Source organism: Gymnoscopelus braueri (genome assembly GCF_963280865.1).
Source record: "Gymnoscopelus braueri genome assembly, chromosome: 14".
Classification (NCBI taxonomy): domain Eukaryota; kingdom Metazoa; phylum Chordata; class Actinopteri; order Myctophiformes; family Myctophidae; genus Gymnoscopelus; species Gymnoscopelus braueri.
This window is the reverse complement of record NC_137619.1, coordinates 7,475,337-7,496,369: the sequence shown is the minus strand read 5'-3', so window position 1 is coordinate 7,496,369 and position 21,033 is coordinate 7,475,337. Positions and strand designations below refer to the sequence as shown.

General features: G+C 44.3%; 1 protein-coding gene across 1 annotated transcript; it reads right to left on the bottom strand.

The window, feature by feature from the left end:
• Positions 1-232: 232 nt before the first annotated feature.
• Positions 233-20,361, bottom strand: pprc1 (PPARG related coactivator 1). The gene is made up of 14 exons (XM_080448574.1): positions 20,260-20,361; positions 17,143-17,238; positions 16,054-16,188; positions 13,922-14,002; positions 11,605-13,828; positions 11,126-11,179; positions 7,803-7,863; positions 7,335-7,402; positions 5,609-6,353; positions 4,518-4,715; positions 3,163-3,229; positions 2,919-3,040; positions 2,416-2,567; positions 233-724 (listed from the first exon to the last, which is right to left on the bottom strand). The coding sequence occupies exons 1-14, from the start codon at positions 20,341-20,343 to the stop codon at positions 621-623; spliced, it is 4,191 nt and encodes a 1,396-aa protein (XP_080304700.1). The 5' UTR covers positions 20,344-20,361; the 3' UTR covers positions 233-620.
• Positions 20,362-21,033: the final 672 nt, after the last annotated feature.

Sequence of the window (21,033 nt, the reverse complement as noted above, 5' to 3'; positions counted from 1 at the left end):
ACACACACACAAAAAAAGGACCCCCGGGGTTGGAACCGGGAACCTGATGATTCCCAAGTGGACATCCTACCTCCTGATGCCACACCATACAAACATTCTACTACAGATGAGATTTTAATTGTAAAATCATACCACTGTACTGTTTACAAACGGTTTTTAAGTATTAAAAAAAAAAAACTACATGTAATCAATGTGGACAATCATATATAAAGAAGGAGAAAACACACGCCAGTCCAAGTTTTGGTTTTTATTAAGGTCTGCAGTACATTTTCCATCAATGTACTGTATTACACCTTCTCCCAATCATAACTGAAAGCCATTCAACTTATTTTTTAAGTTTTAGACATTTTCCAAGTCTAATCATACATTTAAATAAACTCCTTAAAAAAAATTCCATGGTTTATATTTTGATTTATTCCATTTTTTTTTTAACTCTTTTACTCTTTTCATACAAATCTTCACTTCAATAGAAGGTGTTAGCTTGCAGAAATAAAATTTAAACACAAAGAAAATAAAATAAAAAAACAACAGGTAAACGCAAAGGCAGCGTTGGGAGGCGCCGAGCCAGCCACAACGACTCTGAGGTAAGTGTGTTTTCCTCTTCTGGTCGAAGGCCTCCGTTACCTCTTCAGACCCTTCTGGGCTTGCTTCAATAAAGTGTCAAAGTCTAGTGCATTAAAGTTGGCCTTTGACGGCGATGGGTCGTATGAGTCTCTATTAGAATCTGCAACGAGAGAGGGGGGAGACAGATGTCAACGACGTCAAAACAATAGAAGACCAGACGACAATGTTGTTCACATGCCATGTTGTCCTTTAACACATTGCCTGCCATTATTATTTCAGATTTTTTGCAGTTTTATGCCAGAGATTTTTCATTGAGAAAAAAAAAGTACTCAGGAGCTTTTTAAGTTAACAAGGAAGTGGATAGGAGTCTAGATCTTCGAAAAATCATATCTCCTTGGTCTTTGGGTCAAAAAAAAAAAAATATATATATTTTTTTTTAAAGATCAAGTTAACTTGATCTTGGCAATCAAGTGATGGATTTGAAAGATCAAGTTAACTTGATCTTGGCAATCAATGTGTCCGAGGCAAGCGTGGTTACCTCTGCCAAATACGGGGGTCAAATATTGGGTCTGCGGCCAAATACATATCATTTTGGGGGTCCTTGACATGAAAAAGGTTTGAGAACCACTGAATCACATACTCAATTCATGGAGTGTGCGTTAAGCTCAGGACTTCCGTTAAAATCAGGTGTTCAGAAACACGGGAAAATGGAAGATCATCATCGCTCGACTAGGCTGACGTTATCTTATCAACATACGCTTTTTCAAAAGGTAAGAAAATCGAAAAATCGCTGACAGTGGGACGCACGCAGCCAGAAATAAGTCTGGCAGTGAAAGAGTTAACCTAGCCTGGGATCAATATCATTTTCGGGTTTCTGATCCGGTCAGGCGGCCGGAACCCACACAAGCCGGAACCGGAATGCCTGTGTGTCACCCGTAAATAATTCCCCGCGGTCAAGGGCATTTTAATTTTAGGGCCTACCCAATAAAACCCTTAATGCGGCGTAGTTTAGCTTGTAGAAATAATTTGTTTGGTTTGTTAGGATATCCATCCTTTATTCCAACTCGTAGCGACTGGCAAGACTAAACTAGTAGTTATACTCGATTTAGCATTTTAATGCCAACAGGGGGAACCAAAATAAGAGAAGATTTTTTCGGCTCTAGCAGTGATTCTCAACCATTTTAATTTCAAGGACCCCCAGTTTGACATGCATTAGGCTACGGTCCCCTATGTAATGACATTTCTATCTCTGGGACTCCAATTTATATTGTAAAATCATGTCAATTTAACTCTTGAGTGTACAAATGGGTCCATTTGTACACTCTCAGAGTTACAGACCCATAAGGATCCATTTGGTTCCTAACTATCTATCATTTAGCTGAGGACCCCCTGGAACTCCCTCAAGGACCCCTGGGGGTCCCCAGACCCCACTTTGAGAACCAATGACCCAACGTCACTATTTTGGGCATGTCGTAGTTTTTCAGCAGTCTAATCATGTTTGCATTCCTGTCTAAAACGAACTTTAAGCACTTAAACCCTATATATTTAGTTGACTGGGATCCCCCCGACCCAGTACAGAGAACATTATGATGTCCCTCTAATCCAAATCTCGCTGAAACTAGTCGATCACAACGTGACGCATTGGTAGCTTGTAGATCTTTTTTTGCCGAATGTTCTCCGCCAGAATAATTACACTGGGGTTCAAGTGGTTAAATGGTGGATCAAACTTAATGTGCTCAAATACCCCTCTGCGAACCACTAGGGTTGGGTTGAAGCGTCTCTTATTTATTGTACATCTCTGCCCATATTAGGATGGAGTATAGATCAAGCTCAGTGGTAACGCCAACCTACCAAGGTCAGCATAGCTGGTCTGGCAGAACTGTCTCCTTCCACCAAAACAGAGATCAAACGGCAGCTCATCAGGTTTGCGCAGTTTGCCTCCGTTCTCGATGGCCTGGAAGGCGTTCTTTGTGTCATAGTAAGTCACAAACCCGTAGTTGTCCCTGTAACAGAAAACACGCAGGCATAATCAAACACCTTTTCATGACAATAGGTTGACATAATACTGGCTGAATAGACTGGTTTTTACAAGTGTGCATTGCTTTTAAAAGAGAAACCTGGGAGTGTTGCCAGGAGGCTCCAGTTATGAGCAAGTGTTGCTTTAGCACCGTTGTTGGCCCAGGAGGTCACAGACAGAGCCTCTCAGGTTCAAAGACAGTGCATAATAACAACAATATGAGCTTTGTTAAACAAATGCCACTGAAGTGTAACACAGATAAAAATAGCGCCTCATTTCACTACAACCACAATATTAATACAGAATTTGGAGTCTCAAAGAATGATGCTTTACATACCCATGATCTCTAAAGTGCAGAGTGCATTCCTCAATCTCCCCGTATAAAGAGAAGCGCTCTCTCAGTTCCTTACGGGTCATCGCGCCCCGAATTCTGCCAACGTAAACAACTCTGCGCTCCTCCTGAGAGAAAAAAAACACAGCACTTCGATGTTAAATATGTGTAAGATGAACAACAGGTGGCATCATCTAATAATGTCATGTTTGCGTGGCTAAGGAGGATCACATGGTAAAACCCAACTCACGATGGCTTTCTCCTTGAGTCTCTTCACCTCTTCAGAACTTTCTCTTACACTAGGCCTATAGCCTGACCTAAATAAGGTGGACCAATAGAAACATAAGGAAATTAGTATTTCATATTTACACGATATTAGCATTTCATAGTATTTACGGTTAAAAATAAAAACACATTTGTGGTGTAAAACAAAGCACTCCAACAACCAGTCCTTGCGAAGCTGTGCCAGACTAAACTTAAGGACACAGCTCTACAGCAGTGGTTCTCAACCTTTTCAGGCCACGACCCCCCAAAAATAATCATATTTGAACTGCGGACCCCCCAAAATAATCATATTTGAACTGCGGACCCCTCAGCCTGTTGGAATGTAGGAGTTGTGGCATTCAATTTAGTTTGACTGTTCCACAGACAAATATTGAGAAAATAGCAGATCTACAAGCCCACAACGCCTCGCAACGCAGGCATAATTAAACACTTCATGACAATAGATTGACGAGAATACTGTCCGAACAGACTACAAGTGTGCATTGCTTTTAAAAGAGAAACCTGGGGGTGTTGCCAGGAGGCTCCAGTTATGAGCAAGTGTTGCTTTAGCACCGTTGTTGGCCCAGGAGGTCACAGACAGAGCCTCTCAGGTTCAAAGACAGTGCATAATAACTCAACAATATGAGCTTTGTTAAAAAACAAATGCCACTGACGGACAAATAAAAATCACACCCAGTGTGAAGCGAGCGGTGCTATTTATGAGTTATTAATTTCATCATGCATCTCGGTAACCAATCACAGCACGTCCTGCGAAGTGACGTGCTTACATTTTTTACATTATTATTAATTTCATCATGCGTCTCACAAGGCAATCACAGCGCATCTGCGAAGTTTGAAGTTAATTTCATCATGTGTCTCGCTAGCCAATCACAGCACGTCCTGCAGAGCTTAGCCTATGGGCGTGTTTTCCACAGCATGGCGTCACAGCGAAAGACACATTTTTACGACGGAACGAAAAACTTCGCCACGGATGGGTCCTAAACCCTCTTATAGGAGCGGTTGCACCGCTCAAAAATAGCGCCTCAGTTCACTACACGACCACAATATAAATACTGAAGCTTGTAGATCGGCTATTTTCACAATATTTGCCTCTTTCTTATATTATTTGACAATTTGGCCAATGTTTGACCAGTTTTTATAATATAATTTAGTTTGTTGATTACTTTGGATGCAGTAGGCCTAATGGTCTTTTTCAGGTCTTTAAAGTCCTTAAATTGTCACTTCACTGTCATCTGGGGACCCGACCCACAGGTTGAGAACCACTGCTCTACGGTACAGTGTGACGTAATGTTTGCTTTCAACCCAGATGAACGTTGTTACCTGCTCGTCCTTCTGCCTCTACTCCACCCGTCTTCCATCCACGGGGAACGAGAGCGCGACCGACTGCGGGAGCGGCTCCACGACCCGGAGCGAGAGGAGGAGTACGAGTACCTTCGTCTCCTGGGAGGGGAGCGGGAGACGGAGTGAGAGGAGGAACGGGAAGACGAGCTGGATCTGCTCGCAGAGCGACGGCGATATCTGCCAGAAAAAAATAAGATGGGAGTGTTGGTGATCAATGGAGCAAGGCTGGAAACTTTGACAACGCTGGATACGATGTAATAAAAAAAAGGTAAAATTCGATACAACAGGTATCAACAACAGGTGTTTTTCCAACAATACTTGGAAAATAACAGTTCAAAGTTCTACAAGGACATGATCAGTCATACATTCTATGACTAAATTATATCAAATTTTTTAAGCCCTGTCAAAACAAAACATTATGTATTGTTAATTTTCTACCATATCCTCTACACAGTGCTACTGGACAGGCTGAATCTTTCACTTAGGCCAGACTTTAAACTTTATTGTTCGAGTTATTGTCTCAATGGTCCCTTAAAGCACTCAGCACCACCCAGCTGAGTTCATACACAAACCAAAGAGTCACTGTCTGCAGCCCTTGCACACCAGAATTGCACCACACAGCAAGACTGGCCAGCTTAATAAGCTGCAGGAAACCTTTTTTTTACTTGACCATGCAATTTACCATAAAACAAGGTATTTGGCTTGACTGTTTTCCTCATGGCTTTCATCAATAAAACATTTTGGATACAATATATCGGCTATTTATGCAACATCATTAATGGCAATTATGCAGCCAATTTCGCCAGATATATTTTTTACCTTTAATTAATGTTCAAAAATAGCAGATCAACATGCTGGTGATTGCTCCCAACATGTCCCAACATTTTGATCTATCAAAAAGTTATGCATTTCTTTGCATTCATTCGTTTGCTTACAAGTTGACGTTCTCAAATACAAACTTCAGTCAAAACATCAGTAAATCGGTGGTGTAGGACTCTCCAAAATCAGGATCAGACCCGAGGCATCGGTCAGATTCTCTGTGTTCTCGTTGTGACTTTTGAGGGCCTCACCTTTTCCTGGGTGGAGAGCGAGATCTGGACTGAGAGGAGGAGCTGGAGTCGTCCGAATCCGATCCGCTGCTGGATGTGGGGCTGGGGGAACGATGGGACCCTCTTCTGCTAGACCGACCCCTCTTCCTGTCTTTGGAGGCGGGTCTCGGGCTGGGGGAGCGAGAATCGGAAGCGTGTCGACGGTAGGAGCGCCCATGCCTCGGACTCTGCTCTGGAAGAGCATCATCATTATCATCATCATCGGTCTCCCGGCTAACAGGGGAGGCGTCGGGGGTCTCTAGAACAGAGCTTCCTGCAGCGGTGACAGTCCTGTGATCCAGCGGATCGGTCAGTGAAGAATCGGGCGATTTCGTATCCAGAACGGGCGTGGTTGTCTCGACTCTGTGGGCGACCATTTGGGAGGGCTGAGTGGTGGTGGTGGTGGGCCGCTTGATGGTTTTGATGGTGATGAAAGGCTGCTGCTTGATGTTCCAGCGCTGGCCCTGCTCACCGGCGGCAGAAGCCACCTTGCTGGGGAGGCAGTAGTCGTGGTCCATGGATATGAGCTCGGGTGATACGGCGGGGGCGGGGGCAGTGGGTTTACTGCGGAGCTTGGCCGCGGGCAGGGGCCGGGCATCAATTTGGATAACCTTGGAAGGGGATGGCTTGGGGGGCCCCTCGGTGGCGGCCCTGCTCTTCGCCAGGAGGGCCACGGGAGCCAGAGGTTTCCACATCTGGTGAGGAGGAGTGGCTGGTGGAGTCAGAGCTGCGATGGAGAGAAAAGGCTCGATGAATTACAACTATTATGTGGCTATTAAGTTTTACAAGGACATCAGTCATATATTCTATGACCAAATTATATTCAATAGAGCACCGAAGTCCTGATGTCACTCGTTCATCCCCAGGTTTGCGGAAGTAATTTCTCTATGGAGAATAACATTGGGTCATCTTAGAATCGTCTCATATAAGAATTGTGGTCCAAAAATAAACACCGCGTGTCGGCGTTATTGTCAGGGAGGAGGTTCTGTATCGTTTATGATAGTCAGTCACTTATATTTGATACAGTCTGTTTCTGGCGAAAATGTAACTAATTCGGCGGAAGTAACATTAGCGTTTTCTCACCGTCAGTTGATGCTTCATATCCATAAGAGTCAACCCGCCGGGGTAATTTGTTTATTTTTGGAACACAGTTCTTATTTGACGCGATATTAAATACGTCTACTCTATGGGATTCAGAACGGGGGTGGAAAACTGCGAACCAGGTAGACAAACAAAGGATGTGTAAATGACGTCAGACTTCGGCGGTCTATTACAGAGGTTGAAAATGACATCTACTGCGGAAGAGTAAAATAGAGTTTAAGGTCTCTCAAAACATTATACAACATGGTTCAAATGGTTAATTTTCTACCTCATCCTCTACCGTGCTACTGCCAGACTTTAAACATCGTTTGAGTTATTGTCTCAATGGTCCCTTAAAAGCACTCGGCACCACCCAGCTGAGTTCATACACAAACCAAAGAGTCACTGTCTGCAGCCCTTGCACACCAGAATTGCACTACACAGCAAGACTGGCCAGCTTAATAAGCTGCAGGAAAACCTTTTTTAGCTTGACCAAGCAATTTGCCAGTAGACAAAAGGTATTTGGCTTGACTGTTTTCAAATCCTCATGGATTTTATCAATTAAACATTTTGGTATCGGGGCAGAACTTGGATCAATGTTGGCACTTGGGAAGTTTAAAATAATTACCTGCAATACTTGAGAGGTCATTGGCCCTCACACGCTCCACGGCACTTCTCTCTGCAGTCAATGCACCACTGTGTAGAACAAAGTACAAGGCTTTGTCAGCAAACATTTATAAGGCCCTGTATACCGCCGCACAGGTGTCTTCACTTATTGGCTGATTAAACCTAAGCTCGGGAATGGGTCTGGGTGTGCACAGACTTAATAGTGTAACATAATACCTCAGGCTGTCTTAGAATGAGAATCGGGTCAATTCGGACATTCAGATCCATATCAGACCAGGCCATTACCAGGGCCGGTCAAACAGCAGTGTATGATGATCGCGGTAGGTCTTGGCAAAACGTGGCTACTGGCCACCGTCACACACACACACACGCACGCAGCCACACACTCCAAGATGTTGCCAGGAGATTTCCTCCAGCACACACACACACACACACCCAGAGCAGCATGGGGGGCTGTAGGGTAACTCACCTAGAGTTTCCTACAGCAGCTGCTCTACCAGAGACCTCCGGCACAATCTGCTCCACTTTGGCTGAAGAGAGAGAAACAGGGGAAGAGAGGGAAGGATGAGTACAGGGAACGTTGGGACCCGGGGTAGTCGACAGAGCACATGAAAAGACGGGAAGGATGTGTGGAAAAAGATTTTGCGAGATGGAGGTGAAAACAAGGATGGAGCCTACAAATCCAGGGAGGGTATTTATTTATACACACGGCAGGGTAACTCAATCTGACCTGCTCTTGGTACCATGCATTCGCTCAATGGATTCATTTAGTCGATAGCTAATGACGCCAATGACAATTCTCTGACCAATCCATCAGTCGTGGGCTAGATGTCACACTTAAGTAAAGACTGATTTACACTCAACTTACACATCACGTCTAAACAATGTGATTACCTTCATATTCAAAGTAATTAAAATGTAAACATCGTTATTGTCTCAATGGTCCCTTAACACATTGCCTGCCAGAATTATTTCAGATTTTTTGCAGTTTTATGCCAGAGATTTTTCATTGAGGAAAAAAAAAGTACTCAGGAGCCGAGATACAGAATTTTTAAGTTTTAAGTTAAAAAGGAAGTGGATAGGAGTCTAGATCTTCGAAAAATCATATCTCCTTGGTCTTTGGGTCAAATAATTTTTTTGATTTTTTTTTTTTGAAAGATCAAGTTAACTTGATCTTGGCAATCAATGTGTTAAGATCCGAGGCAAGCGTGGTTACCTCTGCCAAATACGGGGTCAAATATTGGGTCTGCGGCCAAATACATATCATTTTGGGGGTCCTTGACATTTGGGGGTCCTTGACATGAAAAAGGTTTGAGAACCACTGAATCACATACGCAATTCATGGAGTGTGCGTTAAGCTCAGGACTTCCGTTAAAATCAGGTGTTCAGAAACACGGGGAAATGGAAGATCATCATCGCTCGACTAGGCTGACGTTATCTTTAATATTATTAAAGCAACATACGCTTTTTCAAAAGGTAAGAAAATCGAAAAATCGCTGACAGTGGGTGCGGTGCACGCAGCCAGAAATAAGTCTGGCAGTGAAAGAGTTAAAAGCACTCAGCACCACCCAGCTGAGTTCATACACAAACCAAAGAGTCACTGTCTGCAGCCCTTGCACACCAGAATTGCACCACAGCAAGACCGGCCAGCTTAATAAGCTGCAGGAAAACATTTTACTTGACCATGAATTTACCAGACGACAAAAAAAAGGGTATTTGGCTTGACCGTTTTCAGTTTAATCCTCATGGCTTTTATCAATTTTATACTTTTGCCATATCAGCATGGCGTGAAAATTTACAAGCTCAAAACATTTGTGAGATTGTATGTTGCCGTATGCATGTTGTATGTATCCCATCAGGTTTGACAGGCTGCAATGTGTGCAGTTTGGATGATTGGTGACTCATCCTGTGAGGTTCATTATTGCTCCAATAAAGTGGATTCAGAGAGGGGGGGAACGAAAGTAACATGGTAATATAAACGAGAAACGTAAGCAATTACATTTGATACCAAGTAATATGTAAAGTAATATTACTTATGAAAGAAGCAATAAGTAAAGAGTAACTTATATACACTTCCTGAGTAACTTGCCCAAAACTGGGTACGACAAACGCCATTGAATGAGAACAGAGGTACATGTACAAAACGGTCCCCACTTGTCCAGGCTGGGGCCTATACGTCGGTCCAGACAAAGGCAGCAGGGGGAGGAGAGTTAAATGGATTTGCAGACAGGGCAAAATTCCAACAGCTGAGCAGACAGGAACACAAAGCAGCAGCAGCAGCTCTGCACCCCCCCCCCCCCCCCCTTCCACACACGCACACATCCTGGTCTTTAAGTGGAGATACGAAGGATTTTATACCATTCGAATCGTGCAGTAAGGGAGAGAGGTCGTGATGCAATGACGATTCTCTGACCAATCGGTAGTCTGCAGTGGTTTCACGTCACTTTTTGACATCGCCTCAGAGGTTAGGGCTGAGCACAATATCCATATATAACCCCTAATAATATAGTAATTTAGTCCCCACTCCTTTGGGGTATTTTTTTGTCACAACTGAAATGTGTCCTTGCATTTATCCCATCCTAACTACTAGGAGCAGTGGGTGCTATCAAACAGCGCCTGGTGAACAGTTAGGGGTTCAGTGTCTTGCTCAGGGACACTTCCGAAACATATTCAAGGGGGCGAACCAGGGTAACCGCTGATTCTAGGGACACCTAGGCTGGGACCCAGGATGAACCGGGGACATTCGGATTCCCAGACATCCGCTCTACCCATTCAGCTATGGCTGCCCGTAAACCTACTAATGACCTGCTCCAACATTCTGCACAACAGACAACTGGAAGCATTCGGGGGGGTCTTCAGGTGTCCATTTACAGACCCCACAAGCCCTTTTCCAAGTCCCACCACCACTATTCCTGTCCAAAGATAGAGTGCTGCAACATTATACCGCCACTTTCATCCATTACGAAATCCGGAAAGCGATCCTCTGAGCACATGTACCTCGTACTCAACTATGTGACCTACAAAAGCAGTTGGCCAAGTTTACAATTAGCAAAACAGCATGGACACTGATCGTTTGAGTCGGGGGGGAATAATGGCAGGTTTTCAAACTTTATTGTGGCCAAACCAAAATCTCAAGGCACGCCTGTATTCACAGCAAATCAACAAGCTCACAACTTAACACGTTTTGAGTTTATAGCCATTTGCTACTTTTTTAATTATTAGTGAAAAAAAAAAAAATCTATAATGCCATGCCCAAAACAGTGACACCAGGTTGAAAGTACTTAAAATATATTTCTTTAGGGTAAAGAAAATGTCCTCTGTATTGGTAAATAATTTTGCTAATCATATTCATAACGTTTTGTATACCGTAAATTTCGGACTATAAGCCGCGACATTTTTCGACCCTGCGGCTTATATAACGGTGCGGCTTATCTATGGATTTTTACAGCTAACGGCCACTAGGGGACCTAAATTAAATTAAACATTAAAACACCCGCGGCTTATAGTCCAGTGCGGCTTATATATGTACAAATCATTCAATTTAGCTGCTGCGGCTTATACTCAGGTGCGGCTTATAGTGCGAAAATTACGGTAGTTGTGTACATTGGAAGGTCCCAAGGCACACCTGGACCTGTCTCACAGCACACCGTTTAGGAACTATTGCCTCAGGGAATGTGGAATAAGAGATTTCCCTTCAGGTGAACAGGTTTACCATTCAAAGATGAAGAATTGAGCTACTGGTAAATATGTGCTGTGAAATCAGGACGATAAGAGTCTTTATGTGTCACTCACCTTGAGTCTCTTCAAACTGTTCCAACAAGCTGGTCAGATCTGCAGCTTCAATACCTGAGAAACATCAGTTATGTTTAAAACCGAAATGCAATTACCTTCATATAAAAATGTAATCGTTTGAGTTAATGTCTCAATGGTCCCTTAAAGCACTCAGCACCACCCAGCTGAGTTCATACACAAACCAAAGAGTCACTGTCTGCAGCCCTTGCACACCAGAATTGCACCACAGCAAGACTGGCAGATTAATAAGCTGCAGGAAAACCTTTTACTTGACCATGCAATTTACAAGAAGACAAAAGTTATTTGGCCGTTTTCAGTTTAATCCTCATGGCTTTTATCAATTTTATACTTTGCCATATGACAGCGTGGCGTGAAAATCGCCTATTTACAAGCTCACAACATGTCGGTGAATTTCCACCTATATTGATGACATGCCAGGTTCAAGGTTTAAACAGATTCTTAATAGACTTCAAGCTCACCTATTTCACTGGTGAAGGCCTCGATCAGCTCCTGTGTGCGACTCTTAGTTCGAAGTGCCCCGGGTTCTGCGGTGGGACGACCTTCATCTCCGAGTGCGACAGGCTTGGTTTCCTTCGGGATCGCAGAGGAGCGAGAAGACTGGTTTACCCGAAACGGAGCGGTGTGGGGACCGGGGACTGCAGGTCTGGAGGAAGGCCTGCTGGCAGGTGTGACGACAGAGTCACTCGCTGGGGGGGTAGCAGCAACGGGCAGAGGCACGTTCCGGTTCCGGATCATTGCAGTGGTCTTGAGTATCTGGGCAAACACGCTAGCAGCGGTTGGTCTGGGGGGATTCGTAGTGGTTTTAGACGAGCCTTCGTTGACGAGCACGGGTTTCGCAGAATCGACCTGAGGAGGGCAGGGCCTTTCCCCAGAGACACCCTCAACTTTTGAGGGCGCAGAGAAAGACTTCAGCTTCTCCGCTGCAGGCGTGAGCACAGAGACCGACCGCAGGACAGGCGGAGGAGACCCGGAGTTGTGAGGCACAAGAGGCTTAGCAGCAGGCGGGGTGGCATGCAGAGGTGAGGGCGAGGTCGTCGGGGCGGAGGCGCCCTGAGGACGTCTGGGTCGGGAGTCCTGAGGGGCGGGTTGGGGTTTAGGGGCCGGAGCAGCAGCAGCGTTGGCAACCTTCCTGGAGGCCGCCACCATGTAAGCCGGGGGCACGAGCAGCGCCTCGGGGGTGGGCGGCGCGCCCGGCCCCATGGGTTGCCAGGCGGTTTTCACCTCCTCCGCCTCCTTCGACGGCGGCGGGTGGTGGTGGGGCCGGCGAGCGTCGCGGGGACTGGGGTCGGGCAGGCAGGGGATGGGCGGAAGCTCTTTAGGGGGTTCGGGGAGACTGGGCCACTTGGTGCTGTGGTCCTCCGTTTTCTCCACCGGAACGAGCTTCTTCTCCAGACGAAGTCGCCGGTACTCCGCCAGACTGAGAGACTTGGGCTTGGACTCTGGCGCAGGAGGAGGGGCCAGATCACTAGTCTTGGCGGTCACAGGAGGAGGAGTAGAGGACTCACTTGAGGGGAGCGGGTTTTGGGGTAACACGTTAAGTTGAGTTGTGGAATCCTCTGGAGGAGACAGAGGTGTTGTTGACAGGGGGACAGGGGAGACCGCGGCGGTAACTGCTGATGAGACGGGAAGCTTATCAGCTGCCGGAGCTGACAGTTTGGCCATTTCCTCGGACTGAGAGGAATTTATGGGTGTGGGGGGGCTATCAACAGGACTTGTCTCTGGGCTTGCATTTCCTGGAGACTGGTCTGTAGTGGGTGGCAACGGTTCAGCACCTTTCTTAATCGTTGATTTAGTCGGTAGTGTTAGGGTGGTGACTTCTGATTGTGTTTCAGCCGGTGCCCCGTTACGTCCTCTGGGCTTCGGAAGAGAACTAGGAAGACTTGAGGAACACAGAGTCGTAGATTCTTTCCTTTTCTTCTCTTCCTTGATAGTATTTTTTGCAGTTTTACGGGGCGACACGTCCGCGGCCCGTCTTGACGAGGAGCTCCGAAGGACCCTTCCTTCCACGGGAGGAACGTCCTCCTCCTCCACAGGCTCCCGTTTGAGCCCCTTCTTACTTTTCTTTTTCTTTCTCCTCCGAGACGGGCTTTTCTCCCGTATCTCTTCTTTGGGTCTTTTTATGACCACCTCATCCTTCACCTCTGAGCTTGCGAGTGGGGCCAGATGGCGGGCAAATTCAGCCAGGGCCTCATTGGCCATGGTGTCGTCGTAGTCATCGTCGTCGACAATTATGTGCTCGGAAATGTCGGAGGCTGCATCCTCCTCCTCTTCATCAGGAACTCTCTGCCTCATTTCTGGGGCATTTTGTGGCACTGGCCCAGGGAGGGAAAGATCCATATCTTGGATGGCCAGGATAGGCTCTCCGTGTTCCCCCTGATCCACCACTTCAAGTAAGATGCCTCCTTCAGGCAAAAACATCTGCTCCTCCAGTCCATCTTCCACACAGATAGTCATACAGTAGGGGTGCATGTGCTTCACCAAGTCCCCTAAGCTAACCGAGATGCCATCGTAATCTTCACCCTCCTGCTCAAGAGTTATGGAAGGGAGGGTCCGATTCCCCCAGTCGGGCAACTCCTGATCCGGAGATGAAGGCTGCCTCACTGGGCTCGGGGTGAGGGAGCCATAGTCCTCCTCCTCGCCGTCACTCCTCTGGAGAGAAGCAGCCTGTGACCTGGAGAGGCTCTGCATGCAGAAGGGAAGAAAAAAAAAATCACATTTTCTGGAAATCTACCAGCGCCAACATACATTGTCTATAGACTGTTCACAGACACATACCTTTCCAGTTGAGAAGGGTCTCATGTTGCAGAAAGGGTCCTTCTCTGGAGGGGATCGCGACAGACACAGCAACCTCCTCAGCTAAAAAGCAGAACATAAGAAAAGCTCAACAATCACACATAAATTTACTCAATAATGTCTAAATCTGTCACATCTACAGTTCGGTGCTTGCATTACGTTTTGGACAGCTAAATGAGAATAGTAATCAGCTAGGGGGGTCCGTGTTTTTGATATACAATTGGGTATGGGTATATACTTTGTTTTATTCTGTACAAAATTAGGTGGTAAATTATACAGTACATTGAGTAGGGAAGGACAGATTACAACTATTGTCTGACAGTGATGTTCAATAATCAAATGTTCAATTTGACCATAACAGAATATTGAACTGATATTTAATCGAGTTAGTTTCAGCAGCCATTTAGTATTCTGTGCAGCCAAGAAAATATTTTAATTGAGCACTTTTAGTGGCATCCTCTCTCAATGACTCAGCCCTCAAAAGGACATTAAAAAGTTCTCCTCTAAGCTCACCACATCTCTGTGCTTCTCGGTTTCTTTCCAAGTCCGTTCTTGGCTCTGTGTCTGTTATTTTATCTGCTTCTCTCCATTTATTGAGTACCATGCCTCAGACTCTTTCCCTAGCCTCTGAATCCTCAAAAACAACGGAATGACACTACAGGTCAGAAAGGGCCCTGCGGGAAATTAAGTGCGGCGACACATAAAATGTCCGTTTTCAAATTGAGAAATGGTAACATACAGCAGAATGCCATTCGTCTCAACTCACTGGTCAACAGACCTCACACTTTTACCACTTTATAGCCTACTGTGTGGACAGCTATTCGCTTCCAAATTACACTCCCAAAGTTATGGGGGTCCGTGACTTAATGCATATCAAATCAGGGGGTCCTTGAAATTGAAAGGTTTGAGAACCACCGACTTACTGGGGTGTTTGTTTGTGGGTCTCGTCACTCTACCCGCAATGGCTGTTGTACAGCCGCACGGGAATTATCACTTTATGTATATAGGACTATGATTACGCTCCACTGCTGCTGCAATGGCACCATCACTTATGTATACACTTACATGTTTGATATCTGCTGCTAAGTGGTGCCTATCACCTGCACAAGAGACTGACGTTCTATATCTGCTGAAAATGTTGTCCCTACTTGCACAAGAAGCATTTCTGACTAATTATTTCCATTTTGTCCATGCACCAATATGTATATTTGACATTGCGTGTTCTTGTTATGTTACTTTGTTTATCTGTTCATATAAAAATGCATTAATTCATTAAAATGTAAACATCGTTTGAGTCATTGTCTCAATGGTCCCTTAAAAGCACTCAGCACCACCCAACTGAGTTCATACACAAACCAAAGAGTTACTGTCTGCAGCCCTTGCACACCAGAATTGCACCACAGCAAGACCGGCCAGCTTAATAAGCTGCAGGAAAACATTTTACTTGACCATGCAATTTACCAGAAGACAAAAAAGGTATTTGGCTTGACGGTTTTCAGTTTAATCCCCATGGCTTTGATCAATTCTATACTTTGCCATATGACAGCTCTTTTCTAAAACCTTCTTTTTTTTTAACAGCAAAACACTGGAAATTGTAATCCACACCATACTCTTTTATACTTGCGACGTGACAATAAAGTTGCCGTTGAGTGTATTCATGTCCGTGTAAACACAACAAGTATTCTCCAAGGAATGTGCAGAATTATTCCAAAATAAGTTACTTCTCTAACTGGGATTTGTGTGCCGGTCTCTTTCTAGATTGTTGCCAGCTGGTGATTTCTCTCTAATCAGCTAATTGCTTAATAATTAACCACTTCCAAACTGGTGCCCTCATTTTTGGCATGTCATTACAGGCAAAAAAAATAATCAAAAATAGGGGATACAAGCTTAAGATGCCCCCCCAAAAAAGGGGCTTAGGTGGTAAATAACATTGTATCGATATAGTGTTTATACTTTTATAACCTAAATGGATCAAAGGCTTAGCCATCCCCCAATGAAGTGTCTGTGTGAAAAGCACCATTAGGTGAGTCGTCGGTGTGAGAGTGAAGAACGTGAGGAGAAAGGGAGTGAATTATGGAGTGAGAGAGTGTAACAGCTGGGGGGGGGGAACTAACCGGGGAGTGCTCCCTGGCCTTCTGACCCGACAGCAGGTCCGAGTCGGGCAGCATGTCGAATGGAGACAGGTTCTCTTCATCAACGTTGTCCAGGATCTCCGTCAGGGCTGTTAGCAGCGTGGCCTCGCTCTCCTCCTGAATAAAAACATACAAATGACATTAAGTATGCACAGTCAGCGAAGACATTTGGTGTAGAGGGGAAAAAGGAGGGGACCTAGGACAGAACCGTGGGGGACTCAACAAATGATATGAAGTGGTTGACAAACAATAGATTGACTTGCACACGTTCGTCTGTGTGTACACCCGTGGTTTTCAACCTTTTTTTGTGTCAAGGACCCCCAAATTTACACATATTAGCCCACGGACCCCCATTTGAAAAGATATGCCAGGGAAAATGTTGTCCCTATCAGCTGAAAATGTTGTCCCTAACTGCACACTCATATCCATTTTGTCTATGCACCAATATGTATATTTGACATTGCGTGTTCTTGTTACGTTACTTTGTTTATCTGTTCATATAAAAATGCATTAATTCATTGAAATTTAAACATTGTTTGAGTTATTGTCTCAATGGTCCCTTAAAAGCACTCAGCACCACCCAGCTGAGTTCATACACAAACCAAAGAGTCACTGTCTGCAGCCCTTGCACACCAGAATTGCACCACAGCAAGACTGGCCAGCTTAATAAGCTGCAGGAAAACCTTTTACTTGACCATGCAATTTACCAGAAGACAAAAAGGTATTTGGCTTGACGGTTTTCAGTTTAATCCCCATGGCTTTGGGGATTAAACCTGGCCATGGATATGCCAGGGACTCAACCCTTTCAATTTCTTGGGGGTCCCAATCTACACTGTATCATCATCATTAGTGTTCGTGTAACTCTGAGTGTACAAATGGAACCAAATGGACCCTAACGGGTCCATTAGGTTCCATTTGTACACTCTCAGAATTAGACACATAAGGGTCAATTTGGTTCCTAACTATTAATTTGTCTGGGGACCCCCTGGAACCCCCTCAAGGACCACAGGTGGTCCCCAGACCGTGTACAGTGTACACGGAGTACAGATTGCGGGGGGAAAGGAGTGTTACCTCTCCTGAGTGGGTGTCCTCAAACATGGAGAGGATGGAGGGGTCCAGGGTGCTCTGAAAGACCTCCAGAGTTTCACCAGGGCTCATCCCATCATCCTAAGGAGGAGAAGAACAAAAAAAAAAACAGCTCTTTAACTTTGGTTTCTAATTTGGTTATCAGAAATAAACTGCATGTAGAAATAATCACGCAAACTCAAGACAAAATTCGGATTCTGGTGACAATATACACAGTTGCTCTATATTTATGCGCAATTCCTCTTACATCTACTGTGAATTCAGCAGATTTATATTATTGGCACCTCGAAAGAGGAGCAAACGATGCTTTGTAGGAAATATACAGATATGTATTAACGTTTACACAAGGTTTCATTTTGTTATTAAAGGTACCAGGATGTCAATGTAGGCTCCACTGTGATTGACAGGCTAGGTTACACAATAACAAAAAGAAATGCATTGTGGGGATAAATAACCAAAGCCTCAACATCCTTGGGAAATGTTAAGTTATGCAAATGATGCATTGTTACCCCTCGAAAGTGGGTCCTCCTTTAATCCTCATCCCAATGGGGAAAAAAAAACACTAATGCGTTAAAAACACTAATGCCTTCATTTATATATTCATTCATATTCAAAACAATCCTAAGGAATGAGGGCAGACTGAGTTACAGAGAACCTAATCCTAAAACTAGTTGAGGAAGTGATTCATTTCACTGCTATGGTTGTTACAGTTACTTTGTTACTGTATGAATGAATGAGGCCATTTTTAGCTGTGTTGTACAAAGCAACACATTGATAAAACATAAAAACAAGTCAATACAAGAATATATGGTTTATAAAATAACTATTAACCACTAAAAATTGAGATGCAATGCAGAAAACAACTTAAAGTGTGGAGGCCTCACACACACTAATACAGTATCATTTAATTCTGTTTTTGTTTTATCTCCATGATAGACAACAACATTACTAGATCAAGAACAATAAATTAACCAACTTAAATATAGCTATGAAATGTAATAGACAGATATATGGGCGCTGGTCAGCTCTCAGACACACGTGGGTCCAGTGTGGAGAGGCACAGAGCGCAGACATGTTGGCTCCGAGTGTTGCCAGGGTTTGTGAGGGGAATAAGCAAACCAGGTCTAGAAACCAAGCCCAAAAGAAACAACTATTAGGTCACATGGGCACTTCAAACCTATGTTATGTAAGTATGTATACATCAGCCACTTGAAAATAGCCTATCTACAACAAGCTCACATTGAGCTTTTAAATCACATTTAACTCACATTGAGCTTGTGCTATTTTCAAAAAAATCTTGAAGAAATGTGAAAAAATGTGGAATATATTTTCTTTTAAACATTTTAACACCACAAATCTGGTGGGGGTCCCTGGCACAAAATAGTTTCAGATGGGGGTCCACCACGGACAAATGCATATTAATTTGGGGGTCTTTGACATGAACATAATTTCAACAACATTAGGAAATAAGTCCAAATAAGCAACTTCACTTTAGAAACAAACCCCCCAAAAAGTCGCTTATAATAAGCGGCCATGGCAACACCGACTCCGAGGCTCAAGTCTCGTCCCCTCGCGAGACGTGTCACTTCGGACAGGGGGAAAAGGGACAGATCTACAAGCTAACAACGCGTCGCCTCGCGACGCGTTGTTAGCTTGTAGATCTGTTCTTTTTAAAAAACGAGGCTCCCACATGCACTCTGACTCAACCCACGTGGTGCCACTACAACAAACACGCTGCCAAGGCGTGGGACCCACACTGACTCCACCATGTTGTTATAATATCAACCCCACATTAAACCCACGTTTAAAGTTAGAACTGTTCATTAAGAAGTGACTTTAGAAACGGACATGCATAGAAAAACATAAAATACATAGGTGACTGATAATGTCAAATTAAAATGCTGTTTGGTGACTAATATACCACAAAGCCACCAACATGTGATTCACCACTTTTTTTTTTAAGCCACCCAACTTTTGTGATTCACTATATTTTGAAGCCATGAGTTATTATTAAACACAAAAGATGATCGATTTATTTATCTAACTTTAATAACAGTTGGCCAAAAAAAAAAGCACAGCAAAGTACAGTTCCAATACAAGAAGGATGCTAAAAGGATTAAACCAAAGAAAGGCTTGTTTCAATGTGATCCTGTGTATTCAATTCATTGAAACATTCAAAGACAAACAATAATATGCTAAATCATCATATACACGACCCCTTTCCCAATCGATGTCATTGATTGTCACACACACACTGTGTGGGTCAGGCTGACATTACTGAAGAACACTGCCTCATCATCATCATCATCATCATCATCATCAATGTGATGACCACGTTGCTGCAGCAATGCTGCTGCACCTCAAAACCAGTCAATCTCAACCTCTTAACACAATGTTAACAAAGTACGTGTGACAATATAAACCACCAAGGATCCTCATTTAAACAGCACACTTTATCATTGGAACGATCACACAAACTAAAAGAATCTGGTGGGACATGCGTTTATTATAATGGGCTACTACCACCACCACGTGTGTGATTGTGTGAATGAGTGGCACAGCTTTTACACGTGAAACATCTCCGACCGGGACTCGATCAGAACCGTTATAATGTCATATACGACCACGACAGGTCGATCACTATGATATAACACCGCTGTCACGTCACCGATCACCGAGAATCGACCCCCACAACACGCGTACAGTAAGAGATAACCCAGCAACGTGTGTGTGAGACCCCGGCCGGCCGCCGGCCCATTGGGACAGCTAGCAAGTACTGTTATCATCACGTCTAAAAACCCACTAATGACACTGTGTGTACAAAGTTAACATTAAATACGAGTAGACGTTTAACAAACACAGATGAGCAGCAATCTGTCATCGCAGCAAACACCAATCAAGTGATCATTTCCAACAGCTTTGCAAGTTTAGACCCCTGATCGCATCCACGTGTCACTTTTCCCCATGCAGTTTGTGTACACAATAAAAAAAGGGAAAAAGGCCCGTGCGCGTTAAAACACGCCACACACACACACACACACAACACTAAACACCAACGATCACACATAACATGATCATGCACAGCTACAGATCCCTCCTCACCTCGTCTAGTGTGTTGCTAGAGAATAGATCCATAGTGGAGATAGTGAGAGTCTCGTCGCCTCCTGCTCCCCAGCGCGACGCCATCTTTCTGTGTGTGTGTGAGATGCGTGCAGAGCTCTATGGAAGTATGAACATGAATCACGGACTGGCTCAACGCGCATTGGTCCAGCGGGGCCCGGCGAGGAAACCACGTGGTGCCGGCGTTCCCGGCAAAATGACGCAGAATGACGCGCCGAGTTCGGAGGTCGCGCCTGATTCGCCCCGCCCCCGGTTCGGTTCTCACGTTGTTGTCCACATCGTGGACAGTGGTTTGGAAAAGTATTCAGGTTATTTTTTTTTTTTACTTCTGTCTGGTAATAATTCTGGTAATTACTTGAGTAAAAGTACAAAAGTATTAGAAATACTATCATTAGAAATACTCCAGTAAAGTAAAAAATACCTCAAAATTGGACCTCAAGTACAGTACTTGAGTAAATGTACTGTAGTTACTTAACACCACTGGATTAAGAGAGTGTGTACGAATGGAACCAAATGAACACATGTGGTTGAACCACATGTGTTCATTTCGTTCCACATGTGGTTCCATTCCTTTCCTACACTGTCTCTCAGAGTTACTTAGCCATAAAGGTCCATTTGGTGTCGGTGACATACAGTTAAATCAACAGTAAAGATTGTACTGAGGGTTCACACATAATCCAAAAAGAATTGCTAAATTGCAAAATAATTACTTTTTATTTTACTTTATTTTTTCAAAATGATCATATTTGAACTGGG